Source organism: Balearica regulorum, chromosome 2 (genome assembly GCF_011004875.1).
Source record: "Balearica regulorum gibbericeps isolate bBalReg1 chromosome 2, bBalReg1.pri, whole genome shotgun sequence".
NCBI lineage: Eukaryota > Metazoa > Chordata > Aves > Gruiformes > Gruidae > Balearica > Balearica regulorum.
This window is the reverse complement of record NC_046185.1, coordinates 167,426,913-167,442,397: the sequence shown is the minus strand read 5'-3', so window position 1 is coordinate 167,442,397 and position 15,485 is coordinate 167,426,913. Positions and strand designations below refer to the sequence as shown.

Genomic DNA, 15,485 nt, shown 5'->3' with positions numbered 1-15,485 from the left:
AGTAGCAGCAGGAGTTGTAATGGCGCTCCCGAGAGGTAAATCTGGCTGTGAAACACGGCTAAAAGACTAATGAAGTATTTCTGAGCTGTCCAGGGTTTTGGCTGGGATAGAGTTAATTGTCCCCAGGAGCTGGGAGGGGACACAGCCAGGACAGGTGATCCAAATTGGCCAAAGGGATATTCCCTCCCATATGATGTCATGCTCACTCTATAAGGGGGGAGCTGGCCAGGGAGGGTAGAACAGGCTGTGTATCACCCACTTTGTCTGTTCTGTTCTCAGTCCTGTTGCGGCCCTTCCCCTCTCCCTTTGCTGTCCCAGTAAACTGTCCTTACCCCAACCCACCAGTTTTACCTTTTTCCTCCCATTCTCCTCCCCATCCCGCCATGGTGCTCAGCTGCCGGCTGGGGCTGAGCCACGACACTGAAGAAAGAGAATAAACTTCATTTTGCATTAGGCGTTCCTGTTCCGACCTTGTAAAAGGCTACCTTAAATCATCTCTGATGGGAGCAGTGGACGTCCGCAAGGTAGCGGGATGATGTGATTTAGATCCTGGTGCTCCAGAAACAGCACGTTAAGCTGATTTAGATTTGAGGCTGAAATAACGCACAGCTGTGAGACTGACATTTTTCTGTCTCTGGGCATTTTTTCATTTAGAAATAGTTTTTTGGAATTCTAGAGAACCAGAGAGCATATACAGAGCAGTGCCCCACCTCAGACCGCAGGTGCTGCTGCTCTTGCTGTGCCAGCAAGATGCTTCCTGGGATGTGTGAATATACAACCAAACCACTGTCTGCAGCCCCCCAAGCTGGAAATATTTCTTTAATGTGTCCAGTTGCAACTAATTTAAAGCAAGATGAAGAATAATCCTAATCTGCTTCTCAAAACATTTTATAAACTGCTGTTTTAGAATAGTCCTTGCTAAAATTAATGTTTTACTTAGTAAAAAGATAAAATTTATTTAATGCTCAATTCAGTTTCATTGTAATCTCTTATGCTTTGGGTAACTTCATTGTGAGAACTAGATAATTTGTTACTACAACCTGAACGGTTTATTGGTTAATCTTCATCTTCAAGTTAGAGTATTTTCTTAGGAATGGCAATTTAAGAGTAAACGGTATCAGTGTAAAAGGACGATTACATGGTAGGTTAAAAGCTGAACAGATAGGAGGAAGGCAGATTTGTAAAGGATAGATCTTTCTGTGTTTCCTTTAAAAGTAACAGTTTTTAAAGGACTGTTGTAGTTCTCAAGATTTTTAACGTGCAGAAAGTGTGTGCTGTTCTACAACCTTCTGTCTTAAGTTAATCTAACAAGCCATGCGTTTCTGGCACTTGCTATAAATGGAAATTTTTTTAATCTTGAAGCAATTTCCCTACTTAGTAATAGGTGGGTTAAATCTTAGGGCCCTCAAACACTTTCCGTATTAAGATTGGGGAAAAAAAAAAAAGTTGACTAATCAAGGTACGTATATTCTGGCTGTTTACATGATAATTTTTCTCTGCAGTCCAGGTGCTCTTATATCATGCTCTATGGCATGGGTTACACATGATCTTGTTGATTTGTTGCTGATAGAACTCCAAGGGTGCCACCACTGTGCAATTAAAATGTTTCAGGACCGAATTTCTTTATGTTAAAATAAATCGTATCACTTCTTCCAGTCTTTTATTTAGCAAATAGGAGAGTGGGATTTTATCAGTTTCTGCAGTGTCTTTTACATTGTCAGGCTGGTAGTACTGCAGATTGGAAGATTCTACTAAAAGAACATAAATACTTCACATGGAACAGCTATGGAAGGGGAAAAAAAAATTAATGTATCTGTCAAATAACTAATGTTGAATTTCAATCACAGAACCTCAGAGTGGTTTGGGTGGGCAGGGACCTCCCAGCCCACCCAGTCCCACCCCCTGCCATGGGCAGGGACACCCTCCACTAGCCCAGCTTGCCCAAAGCCCCATCCAACCTGGCCTTGACCACTGCCAGGGAGCCAGGGGCAGCCCCAGCTTCTCGGGGCAACCTCACAGGGAAGAAGTTCTGCCTTATCTCTAGTCTGAATCTCCCCTCTTTTAGTTTTAAACCATTATGCCTTGTCCTATAGCTATACGACCTACTAAAAAGTCTGTCCCCATCTTTCTTTTATAAGACCCCTTTAAATATTGAAAGGTCACACTAGAATACCCCAATTGTCTCAGCCTTTCTTAATGATCCAAGGGCTGGAGCACCTCTCTTATCTCCGTGGCCTCCTCTGGACTCACCCCAACAGCTCCATGTCCTGCTTGTCCTGGGGCCCCCCGAGCTGGACGCAGCACTGCAGGGGGGTCTCCCCAGAGCGGAGCAGAGGGGCAGAATCCCCTCCCTCGACCTGCTGCTCACGCTGCTGGACACGCAGCCCAGGACACGGCTGGCTTTCTGGGCTGCCAGCGCACGTTGCCGGCTCATGTGGAGCTTCTCGTCCCCCAGCACCCCAAGTCCTTCTCCTCAGGGCTGCTCTCCATCCATTCTCCACCCAGCCTGGAGCTGTGCTGGGGATTGCCCCGACCCACGTGCAGGACCTTGCCCTTGGCCTTGTTGAACTCCATGTGGTTCACACAGTCCCACCTCTCCAGCCTGCCCAGGTCCCTCTGGACGGCATCCCTTCCCTCCAGCGTGTCGACCCACCACACAGCTCAGTGTCGTCGGCAAACTTGCTGGGATCTTTATCTTAGTTTACGTACTGCATAGCACCTCGAGTGTTGTTAGTTCTGCTCTATCATACATAGTCAGTTTTTGCTCTGTGGTTCCTTGGAGTGCAAAAGGGAAGAATTGAATTTAAGATGATGTTTAGTTGCTCCAAATATCTGTACTTGGGATTTTATTTTCCCAGTTGACTAGGGAAGTAGTAGTGATGTTCTCGAAGCCAGCTGTCTCCTCTCTGACATGTGAGCACTAGTAATTGCTGTAGATCCAACTTTGGGATTGGACTCAAAGCACGCACTTGCACTCCTATCTTGTAAGCTTGGTTTCTTGGAGGCATCGGCACTTTGAGTGTTTGCACCAACTAGGTTGGAGAATAGAAGGATGCTTCTGTCGGAACACAGAGCTGGTGAAGGTACAGGTGAAAACGTGCTGCTGCTCCCCACTTTTCCGAGTTTGATTAGGGTTGCGTAGTTTTGCTTTGATCAGTGAATGAATTTTTTTATGCTTTTTTAATGCAACTTTGCTTATTTGATGAAAAAAGCCAATTTCAAAGGGTCATGCTAGAATAGTAGAGTTTATTAAAAAAAAAAACCCACCACAAAACAAACCCTTGCTATAAATATTCTCCCTCAAAATATTCATTTGGATGTGTGCAGAGTACTCCAAGATTATTTAGTATTTGGCATCTGAATCGTGTATTTTCATTACAGTATTCATGTGATTGAACGTCGTGCTCTTCCTGAATTCTTCAATGGAAAAAACAAGTCCAAGACACCAGAAATGTAAGTAAAACCTGTAAATATAGGTGTATAAGAGTGCGGCAAGATAAAGGAGCTTCAGGTTTCGTGAATCCTGTGGTCACTTCAGCTGTGCGTGTGTTAAGCAGATACTGTCTCTAGGGGTGTGAAAGAAGAAGAGTACCTCTACAACCGCTGCTTGCAGTTCGGTGATGTTTGCATTATCATTCTAGAGGTACAACTTTAAATATCAAAGTAATAGTTAATAGTGGTTATCCAGGAAAAATAAATCTGGTTTCTCCCAAGAAATACTGGAACAAATTTTTTGAACTGTTTTTGTGTGGTACAAGACACAATCATCTGAAAAATTTCATGATACTGTAAAAACTTAATAATCCTCCGTATTTCTCTCTCTTCTCATGCCATGCTGTATGTTTGCAACTCAGGAGTTTTGTGTGTAAGCGCTGATTGCTGAGTTTGTTGTAGGATGCTGTGTTGGACTGTGGAACGGATTTTGCACAGTTCTCTGTGTTGATTTCATGGTTCCCTGAGCAGCTGATGGGTAATTCTGAAAGTGCAGGTGAGGGTTGGAAAACGAATCTTTGCAGGCCTGAGATGTAACTGTATTTTCAAATATTAAGTAGTCAGATCTAAATTAGAGAGTTGGAGTTGTGCATTGCAAGAAGAAAAATATTTTTTTTTTCTTCTATAGCTGTTCCAAACCTTCTCGTGACATTGGAATCCTGGACATGCCTGTTAAATCTAGGTGGAGTTCTCTCAGTTGAATTTAGATCCAGTTTGTACCTGTCTCATCTTGTGGGATCTGGTATCTACTGGAGAACTTAAGTGTTCTTAATTCAAAATTATACACGCCCAGTTGTTCAAACAGCCTAAACAGCTTTCCTGGAGCTTCCCTGAAGCTGTTTGAAATAAATAAATAAAGCTGATTATTGTCTTGAGATAGTGCAGGTTTTTTCATATATCAAATGATTAACTTCTGATCTGACTTAGCAGCGTAACAAGATAAGCTCTGATTTTGCATCCAGTGCTTATCTTGAGAAGCTACTGCAAGGCTTGTTATGTGTGCTGGTAAAAGTACACCTCCCCTTGGAATTTTCTGTTATAACAGTAAATTTAAGTTATTCAGAAGAATCTTGAAAGGTGGTTGATTAAAGGAAGATGGTCAGCATCAGGCTTTTGAACAATGTGCTTGTTTCTATTAAAATTATAATCCTAACCTCCCCCAAAAGGAGAAGACCATTGTGTGCTTATCAACTTGGACAAGCGAAACTAGGCTAGTCGTGTTCGCTTTATCTCAGTATCAAATCTTGGTCTAGTTCCAAAGCAGCTTTTGGGGGATTTTAAACCATTTTTTTAGAATTAACTACTAAATGAAGCATTTGAGGTGTATTCTCAGTATATTGTCTCAACATCAGCAAAGCCGTCTACTTTTCATACCGAACACTTCTTCAGACTGTTTTCCTCAGTTCGTTCTTGGTGCCAAGGGTGGTGGTGATACCACCCTGCGTTGCTCATCCGGCAGGTGAACAAGGCGGACTTCAGAGAATGTTCTTGTGCTTCAATCTCCTCTTCTCAGGCACAACTGTTCTTTTGTGAGCCTTCTGATCTAATCTCGAGATAAAAAATGGAAACTAAGCTTTTTCAGCCTGGAGAAGAGGAGAATTGGGAGACCTTATAGTAGTTGCCCAGTGCACGAGGAGGTTACTGAGAAGATGGAGCCAGGCTCGTTATTAGGGTGTTGCAGAAGAAAAATTAAGTCAAATTGAAACACAGCAAGTTCTATCTTGATATAAGGGAAATTTTTCACTCTGAAGAAGGTAAAGCACTGGGATGGGGCCCTGGGAAGTTGGGAATGTCCATCCTTGGAGTCTGTCAGGCCTTGCTGGACAAAGCCCTAAGCAACCTGGTGAAAATTCAGTGCTGACCATGGTTTGAGTAGGAGATTGCCTTAGAGACCTGCTGTGGTCCCTGGCACCGTGAATGATTTTCAGTCTGTAGTCTTTACTGGCAACTTCTCTGCATGTCCGAGTTGCAGAGGTAACCCTAGGTGCATCGGAGTGATTCCAAATTGTATTTGATCCAAAATGTATTTGACACTAACTCTGTTCCACCAGTTTCATTATTCAGCATATTTTTGATTTGGGGTTTCTAGGACTTGGTGTCTCAGACCGCAAACAGATTGAATTGTGAAAGAACGCTTATCTTTCATATTTGCTGTTGATGTGATCGTCACGTGTAATCCCATGCTTCCTTTTTCAGTTGACATAGTAACATCAGGTCTCCTGGTACTCGTCCGTGAGCTGCTACTGGTTATTGCCTATGAGTGAAGCAAGCTAGGGACTCCTCCCAATCCTGATGTTATGCTAGAGATGTATTTTTGTTGCCATTTAGGGATTGCAGGAGTAGCATGTGGTCTTGGCTTTGTGTTTTCTTTTTAAATAAAATAGAAGAATCCTTCTGAATGAAGAAGTCTTGCCTCCAGCTTAGTTTTCAGGCCAAACAAAATACCGTGTTTTGAAAGCTCACACAAGTTCATTCTTGTGACAGTAGTGCCTGGGGGTGGTTACTGTCTTAAAAGGGATTTTAACTAAATACTAGTTGACTTATCTTTCTCACTGTTGACAAGTTTTAGCTGACAGGTCATGTCATTGTCGAAAACAGGCTCCTTTCAGGCTAAACTTTGGGATGTTTCTGTCTTAGGCTTCTCTATTACCCAGTTATGTGACCTTAACTAATTTCAGCAGCCAAGACTGCTTTAAAGTATCTGTCCTCGACCAGATGGTCACCCAGTCTTCTCCAGGAGCATTCAAAGATGTTCCTGAACATTCCTTTACAGAAAAAGCTCCCTCTTTGATTCTTGCCTACCAAACATTCAGCGTGGAGGAGCCCAACACCTAGTGCTGTACTTTTCCCCAGCAAGTTTCATATGTAACTTGGTCAGGATGAAGGTAGGACCATCTGCTTCTCACATGTTTGCAGCAGAGCTGCAGCAAAGGCGTGAGAGTAGGAGCTTACGTTCCTCTTTGTATTACTAGTGCTGGAAGAGCAGATGTTTCAAGGAGTTGTCCTGTCTCTTACCTTCTCACACTTCTGGTGTTAGACTTCTTAGTGCTGCTTTTGGTTGCAATTTTCAAAGGAGTCAAGGTAGCCATTTGAGTTGCTTAATTTTTTAAATTTTACTTGCCCACAACTATTTGCATGCTTTGTAATTTAAGTGTGCTTCAATGTGCTGCTAATCTAAATACAGATAAAACCCAGAATGAAACAGTCTGGGAGAAATGGCTCATATTCAGTATAAAAACAAATTCTACTTATCTATTGCTTTTGATACCGATTCATTAACTGAATTGATAAAAATTACCTCTTTCTGTTTGCTTGTCAGTAATACAGGTGTCTGGAGAAGGTGAATCCCTAAAACGCATTCTAAACTTTGTTAAACATCAGCATACGTGAACTACGTATCAATTGTCTTTCAGATACCTGGCTTACCGCAACTTCATGATTGACACCTATCGCTTAAACCCTCAAGAGTACTTGACCAGCACTGCCTGCAGGAGGAATCTGACTGGAGACGTGTGCGCTGTCATGAGGTAAAACCGGGGCTCTTTCAGCCACCGCCTTCACGTTAACAAAAAGAAATAGGCGCTGCGTCAGAAGTGGAAGTGCTCCGGTATGACAGCACGGATGTGGGCAATAGCCATTGTGCTGTTGGTCAGCAGTTTCCCCACTTTTTTTGGTAACCAGACTATTTTATGCTGTTCTTTATTTATAAGGCTCTGTTTGCTGACTCGTGCCTACAGAGTTTGGATCTTAACTTGTGATTATTTAGTTCTGCTCTTTAAGTGTGTGGAGTTTTTTTTCAGCAATTCCAGTTTTGTAGCTGTTAGGTCAGTGTTCTGGTTGTGCAGCCCTCCCAGTCCGTACGTTGTCTGCAACTGGTTCCATACACGCAGCCCTAGCTTCCTTTGCCTTTGTCCTTAATTAATTTCCTGTTATCTATAACAAAAAGTCATGTTTTGTTTTATGCAACATGCTAAAGTGCACTCAAGTCCTCACAGAGCTCATGCTACGTGACTTGTGTTGCTGTTAGTGATTGGAGAAGGATTATAGAAGATTCTGGATCTGTGTCGGATCCAGAAACATAAACTTTGTCCTTTGCTGTCTCCTTTCTGCAGCGTCGAGCATAAACAAGGCTCTAGTTCTTCAGATTTTAATTTGTCACGTTGTTTTATAGAGTACATGCCTTTCTGGAGCAGTGGGGTCTCATTAACTACCAAGTGGATCCAGAAAGCCGTCCCATGGCCATGGGCCCCCCCCCCACTCCTCACTTCAACGTGCTGGCTGATACGCCCTCTGGACTTATGCCTCTCCATATCCGCACTCCGCAGGTGAGCCCGCAGGTCGCACTAACCTGCGTTTGCCTCGGCTCGAGCCAGTGCCGTGTAACATCTTGGTAGAAAAATTTACACACGATTTGCTGAAACATTCACTTTTTTGTCCAGGTTGAGTTTCAGGCACTCGGAATCCCCAAAACAAGTCTGCTAGCGTTGTGTGCAAGTGATATTATGTAAAGCCATCCCTGTAAACTCATGTTCAACTGATTTGTTCTGCTGAACATTGGTCTGAAAACCTTGCATAACTTTTTCAGTTCCTGCCTTTCTCATGTAATGTTTGTTCGCAGGTTCCAGCTGCTCAGCAGATGTTGAGTTTTCCTGAGAAAAACAAGGAGAAGCCTACTGATCTGCAGAACTTTGGACTCCGCACAGACATTTACTCAAAAAAGACTTTAGCAAAGGCAAGTATGTTGGGATTTTTTCCCCTGCACCATTAAGATTTCTTCCTCAAGTGTCCTCCGCTAGATGACATTGAGATGACTTCTCTTAGCTTACATTCCTGTTACAGATTTCTTCTGTCTCAATGTAGAACACTGATACGTGGTTGTGTTGCAGATCCGGTTTTGTAGGAATAGAGACATGTGCCTGTCCCAGGCTGGTCAATACTGTCAGTCTCCAGACGCTGAACTCTTGTTATATTATTGCATATTTTACCTGAAAAGTTCAGAATCAACAAACTCTCCAATAATGCAATACAGAAACGGAGATCTTTCAGCAGGGTCTTTAACTAGCCTGTTCTCCAAGGCTGAGCAGGGTTTTGCAGCCTGAGAGGACCTAGCAACAAAAGGTGTCACAAAACCATTGCAGGGGACATTTCAGCACTGTCACTGCAGCGCGTTGTATCGGATAGTCCAAGTTTTGAGGTAGCATTCCAGTGATGTCAGTAATTCCATAACCTCTTGCCTTCCTCCTGATACCTGTGTGCGTACCTGGTGGTGCTCGGAGCTGTTGCAGGAGTACCATGGAAGTCTGAGTTCTGCAGTTAGTGCCTCTCTTGGGCTGACATCAGGCTCATTCTGTGTAACTGGTTTCTGTAAGTGCAGTGTTCATTGGCCTAAAAGATCATGAGATAACAGTTTAAAAAACCCAGCAAAATGAAAACACTAAGAGATCAGGATTTATCTATAAAGCCTATCTGTCAAGTTTCATGGAGGAGTGACTTTTTTACATAAATATTCACCAAATTCGTAAATCTTTTACTGGTTCTAGACTCTGGTTCCCTTTACAGGCATCTATACCAACAAACTTGAGCAGATTTGTTTGCAGAAGTTGATTACTCTTTTTTTTTAATGTGTGGCAATTGCTTTTTTGGCTGTTTGTACCAGCCTGTTTGAGAACTGATCAGCTGCTGGATGACTCCCTTTGATTAATGTTCTGTGGGTTAATGATCTGTGTGAAATCTGAGATAGGATTATCACCTTAGATAAGGGTCTTTCGTAAGCAGGTGACAAGCTGCTTTTGTCTTTATTTGACATGTAATGGATTAGGGCGTCTGTAATCATGGGAGAGGAAGTTTTCACCAAAAGTTTTGTAACTTTAGGGCTATTTCAGGAGTTCACCACCAGGTATAGATTTGGGAGCGGCAACCGGTAGAGCAAGTGATTGCTAAATATGCAGATTATCCTGCTGTAATCACTCTGTCTCTTCAGGTAGCTCATCTCACCTGTAAAGATTTAATTTTTTTACTGAGTTACTGCTGAACTGTTTTATTTTTTGGACCAGCATGCACCTTACGCAGTCCAGCCCGTCTGCCTTGGAAGCAGAGGTTTGATGGGGGCTAAAGTTACGTTTAACGTAAGCCCTGTTCTGTTGAGAAGGGTGTCCTTTATGCTGAGAGAATCCCAAGTTTGCCTGAATCGAGTAATACTGTCTCTGTGACGGACAGCAGCCTCCTTCGGCTGTACGGCAGCTGGTGAGGGGGGTTAGATGTTCCATTGTGTCTGTTGGCTGCCGCTGTTCTTTAGTGTGAACTGTAGTTTTTGGTGTAGTCTGCTCTCTTCTTGGCTTAATTTTACTGCCCAAAGTCAAGCTGACCGGAATGCCAGCAGCGCTCCCATGGATTTTTATTATTTAGGAAAATCCGCTTTTCTGTTTGCTGCATGTGCAAGCAAAGGTAGCCAGGAGAAAAGGGCGGCAAATCACTTTAGCTTGGAATAAAAGGAGTTGTGGGTTCTAGACGTGTTGGGAAGGCGGGATCCGTAACCCCCAGCCTCCACAGAGGCTGCAGGAATGTACTCGCCTGCGTGCCTCAGCTACGTAAGTAAATCATGTGAACCGAACCACTGTACAAGAGAACCAGGGACTGGTTACCTCTAGTGTGAAAAGGTCCATCTTTGAGTGGATTAAATAACAGATTCTTCCCTTTTCCTTCTTAATGTGCTCTTCTAAAAAGTTCTGTGCAAAAATGCCTGTTTTTCACTTTTCCCCCCTCTGTCTTTTGTAGAGTAAAGGTGCAAGTGCTGGAAGAGAATGGACAGAACAAGAGACATTGCTGCTATTAGAAGTAAGTTCACGAGGGCAAACTCAAAAGCTGGGAAACCAACATGTGCAGGATATTACGTGCTTTAAAAAAATCTGCATGTAGGTTAATGCATTTTTTTTTTTTTTTTCAAGTGGAGTTAGATGACAACTGCATTTAACAGAAATGGGAATAGCGAAGCAGAGTTTATAGTGGAAAGCGATCTCTTGGGACTCAACTGATGTAGCTGGAGAAGGAGGGTGGTTGGGTGTCTGTGAGCACGGCTGCCCCTCTGGCCCTTGTGCTTATGGCTTCTGAACTGGTAGAAGGTTACAGCTCTCCCTCCAAACCGTACCTCTGTATTTTTTGACCATCACGGCTATGAGGATGTTAGTGCTAAAAAGGGATGGCAGTAACATCTGTGTATGAGAGGGGCTTTGCGTACTTTAAGGTTCAGTTCTGTCTAACTTGTATCTGCAGAGCAGAAATTAAGTGTTAAAGAATGTTTACGTAAACTCAAGAACAGATCGTGCAGTGCAAAGAGGTCTTTTCATTAAACGCAAGTTACAGTATGAAACAAATGCCCTTCAAGTGATGGTTTGCCTGCCACTAAGATGAATATTTTGAAATTCTGATAAATTGAAAGGTTCCTGGCTGGCATGTTAAGGGAAACTGCTAATTTTTGAGGTTTAAATAGTTAAGAAACAGATGAGTCTATTTCCTGTCTCCTGCCACTAAGAGGAGAAGCTCTTTATTTGGTAGCTCCCTAATCCCATACATCTACTCATTCCTTCTGCCACATAGCTCCACTTGATGTATTTAAGGTTTTTCTGGAAGTCTACAAGAATTATACACAAGATGACTCAAATCACATTGGTAATGTAAAAATAAGGTCAAAGAACTGTTAGAGCAGTAGAATCCCATCTTTATCCCCAGATTGCTTAATGTGATGCTCTTGAACCAGGCGGTAATTGTCAGGTCTCGTGGAGTCCCAGTCTAGGATGAAAGCCATCGCATGAGCTGTGCTGCAGAAGTATGTTCTGGTCTTTCGCACTCACATCAGGGCAGTGTTGTTTTTCACGGCGCTTCGTCAGAAGAAGAATCTTGGTAGTCTGAAATAATTAATGTGCTGCAACTTCCTATAAAGAAATTCTCATCTACCTAGCTTTCTTTTACAGGAACATTTTCTTGATGTAGAGGTTGGGTAGTTGAGGGGTTTTTTTTTTTTTCCCCTTTATGTCATTCAGGGTGCTGGTATAAGAATTCTGATTTGGGTTTGGGTTTTTTTGTGTTTGTTTTTACTTGCAGAGAGTGCTTAAACCAGACCGCAATTGCATGATTGTTCTGGCCTTTTTGTCTTTCCATGTGTCAGTAAACCCATTGAGAAGTTAATTTCCAAAGGAAAAGCATGGACAATGGATCTTGACAGTGCTTGATGGTGCTGAACAATACTCAGCTTCTGTGCGTGGCTGCTTTTCTGAGCTAGCCAAAGTGCCTAATCAGCAGCGTTCTTAGACTCAGCCTTCACAGATACAGAAGTGTGTTCATCAGATAACCTAACGTTAAAAAAGAAAATCTCTTTTGGCTAAGACACACTCTTTAGCTGATACTGTTCTATTGGCACGTGGAAAAATTTTGCTTATTGAGTGAAAATGGCTAAGATGTCTCTCACAGCATTCCTGTATGGAGAAGCAAGACTAATATCTTGATATGCTGGCTTCTGTGCTTACCAGTATTAATATTTAAAATTCATTCTTTTGTATGTTTGTAGCTTATGGTGATACATAGCAAGTAACAGCCTAATGAAATAGTCCAGATGACATATTCTTCTTTGTTTCAAAAAAACAAAAAACCCCTAAGTCTTGAGATTAGTTTTATTTAATGTGAGTTTAAATTAATAATGCTTTTGTTCTTCATTCTTTGTGGATTTAACCTATAAATAAATCAGTAAAGAGTGTATCACTTCAAGCATAAGTAATTCAGCTGTAACAAGCCAGCTCAGTCCAATTAAATCCTCAGGGTAGCTTTGGGCAAATATATATGCAGTGAAGTTCCAAAGAATAAATCTTATCTAAAATAATTATTGTCCTTCTGCCTGTTGACTGAATAAATTGGGGGGAGGAAATACTGTTTCTCAGAATCATCTTCCCTGCCACATTGCTTCTCCATATCTCCATGGAGCACTATTCTTGCATAGTTAAGTGCATGTGCAGCTATTTATAGTAAGGACAACTATTGTGAGAGCTAGTCTGTCTAGCAGAAAAATAGCAAGCAATGAGGGAGAAAGAGAAGAAAAAAAAAAGAACAATCCCAAACCCTTGATGGCCATGAGAAGCAAAGCTGATCTTAAATGCTAGTGTGATTAAAAATGGATAGACAGTGACACATAACTTATAGGACTGAGGTGGTGTTAATAAAAGTGAAATGAAGGTTGAATGTTGAACTGAGCACAACATAGTGAACTAAGCAGTTTCTTGTTTCTTTAAACACTTGGCCAAGATCAGACAGAGGTCAGGAGAACAATTCCTAAGCACTTGGGGACCATCGATTCCAGTGGTACAGACTGGGCTGTCCAACGTACTCTGTCCTTTGCTCATTCCCAAACCAAATTATTCTTTCCCTTGAGCTTTCCAAACCCTGCGTGGTGTCTGGCTCATGGGCTTCGACAGTCCCTGTGTTTTCTTTCCAGCTGAGCTCTGCTGGAGCACAGCGTTCCTGTGGGCTGGTATTCACCCAGCTGATCTTCCACCCAGCGTTCTAAGGGAAGGAGCAGGGAACTGGTGCCCTTCTGAAGATAAACCGGGTTTTTTTTCCCCCCATCCCACCCAAATTAAGCAGTGAGACCTAGCTATGAGAGAGACAGACTTAAAACAGCCAGGTAAAGCCTTAAATCGCTTTCATGTCAGGGGCTAAGAGGTTCCACCTGCTGCAGGCAACTTGGTCCTTTTTTCTCCAGTTTGTTCAGTGCCCGTCGGATCTCTAACACGTTCGGATTTAACTCATCTGTCCTTTTAGTTAGTCTACTTCCACATCTTTGAAAATGCTACTCAGTTTGTGTTTTCCCCAACTGACCTCCACTGTCCGTGCCATGCCCTAGGCTCCTGTTCAGGTAGACAGACCACTTTGGCAAGAATTCTCACAGCTTATGGCTTAGCTGCAAAAACACTAAACCGCTTTTCCTCCAGAACTGCTGTGAAGAAAACGGTATGTTCAGGAACTCCTGGAGATTTTTTTAAAAAATATTTAAGTGTTGATGGAAAAGACTGGTTGACACATAGTCGTGCAGGTGAACATCTTAATGTGCAGCCATCATGTATACAATAACTTCTGCCTGTCGCTAGTAACTCTGCTGAACCACGCAGCGTACTAACTTTGTGTTCTTGTGTGTACTGCTCAGACGTGTTGGATGTATCCTCATCGCGTTATCTGACAGATACCTGCAACTCAGATAAATAGGAAGGTGTTTACCGCCCTTGCTCAGGCCTCTAGTACTATTTTCAGAAGGCTCCTGATACGCCCTTTGAATTGTCGATCCCATTTTTATTTTTAAGTTTAATGTATTTGGCGGAAAAGTCAGGCTGCCTTTTTTTTTTTTCTCCTAGGTGACTGGACCATTAATCATCTCAGTGATGTGAAAGTTAGCAGTTGAGGATACTTAACTCTTTACTGTATGCTGTCCAAATGCTTAAATAACTAAATAAACAGTTTTCAGGGGAAAAAAAATAAAGGATAATATTCTATTAGGCTACCACTTGGGTTTTTGCAGTGCTCGTTTGTTAGTGTTTAAACAACTGGTGCAGAGATGGTTGGACTCGATCTTAAAGGTCTTTCCCAACCTAAATGATTCTGTGATTCTATTCTATGGCTTCAGTAGTTCATTGTCATTAAATTTTGTTGACTTTTCTTAACCAAATTATAAGATCTTTGATTGAACCTGGAAATTCTTACTTTATCAGGTGGTTTATCTACATAATAATGATTTGTTAACCTGAACTTAAAAATCAAATTGGTTAACAGTTGCTAGAGGACTGATCTCTTCTGGCTTTGTGATACAGAATATATTTTCCTCTTTTCCCTGGTATATTGGTTTGCTGCTCTTCCATTTTCATAACATCTGTTGGATTGGAAAACTGGAGTTCACCATCATGGCTAGCGTATATGTGTGAAATAAATCCTATTCCTGCCCCGAAGAGCTTAGTGTGTTAAGACACAAATGAGAGAACACAAGAGTGCCCTCAGGGGAAGTAGTTATGGGAATTAAAAGATTTGGTGAGACTTGGTAGGATAAGCAATCTTACTTCTCTGTAAAGCTTTTCATGTGAAAGCAAAACAGGGAAACACTAACTATGCAAATATTATTAGTGAATTTTTAATCTTCTGATAGTTCTTTTTGCTACAGGAACAGCATCTTGTGTGATGATCCTTGCAGCTTAAATTTAACTGATGTCCCAGTGAGATGTTCATATTTCCTACGCAGAATAATTTTGCTACCAGAAAAAATACGATTTTAAATAGTTGTCTGATCCTGATTTATTGTTTCATCACCAAAATAACTAGTATTGAAAATATTATTCCATAAAGTAGGGGATTTTTTTCTGCCGGAGCAGTCAATGTATTTACAACGATTTTCATCTTTTGCAGGCTCTGGAGATGTACAAAGATGACTGGAACAAAGTCTCGGAGCACGTTGGGAGCCGCACCCAAGATGAGTGCATTCTCCATTTTCTGAGACTCCCGATCGAAGACCCCTATTTGGAGAATTCCGATGCATCCCTGGGCCCGCTGGCTTACCAGCCCGTACCTTTCAGCCAGTCTGGCAATCCGGTGATGAGTACCGTTGCTTTTCTGGCATCGGTGGTGGATCCCCGGGTGGCGTCAGCCGCGGCGAAGGCCGCCTTAGGTACGGGTTTGCCCCAGCAATTTTTTTTTTTCACTTTGTCTTTACAACTTTGCTCTCTGTTAGTCTGTTCTTAAAATCGACTGTTTCGGGAGTTTCTTCAGGCTGGGTAATGAATTGTAAAACCAAATTTACACGTATATAGAAAACAGGTCTACTGATGCCCAGGTTTGTGTTCTGTTGTTACTGAAACTGCCGATTTACAGGCAAGTCAGAATAGTTCTTAAAGGCCGCTGAATATCTAAAGATGGCTTGCGTTTCCCTCTAGTGCTCATCGACTATTGATAGGGTGTGCAAGCACCGCCTA

General features: G+C 42.2%; 1 protein-coding gene across 6 annotated transcripts in view; it reads left to right on the top strand.

Annotated features, from left to right (window-relative positions):
• The window catches only part of SMARCC1 (SWI/SNF related BAF chromatin remodeling complex subunit C1), a 94,706-nt gene that overhangs the window by 36,624 nt on the left and 42,597 nt on the right, over positions 1–15,485 (top strand). For all 6 annotated transcript variants that reach the window (XM_075746935.1, XM_075746934.1, XM_075746932.1 and 3 more), the window contains 6 exons: positions 3,382–3,453; positions 6,906–7,019; positions 7,664–7,817; positions 8,111–8,224; positions 10,267–10,326; positions 14,923–15,181. In XM_075746935.1, coding sequence (XP_075603050.1) covers positions 3,382–3,453; positions 6,906–7,019; positions 7,664–7,817; positions 8,111–8,224; positions 10,267–10,326; positions 14,923–15,181 — 773 coding nt within the window. The remainder of the gene's footprint in view (positions 1–3,381; positions 3,454–6,905; positions 7,020–7,663; positions 7,818–8,110; positions 8,225–10,266; positions 10,327–14,922; positions 15,182–15,485) is intronic.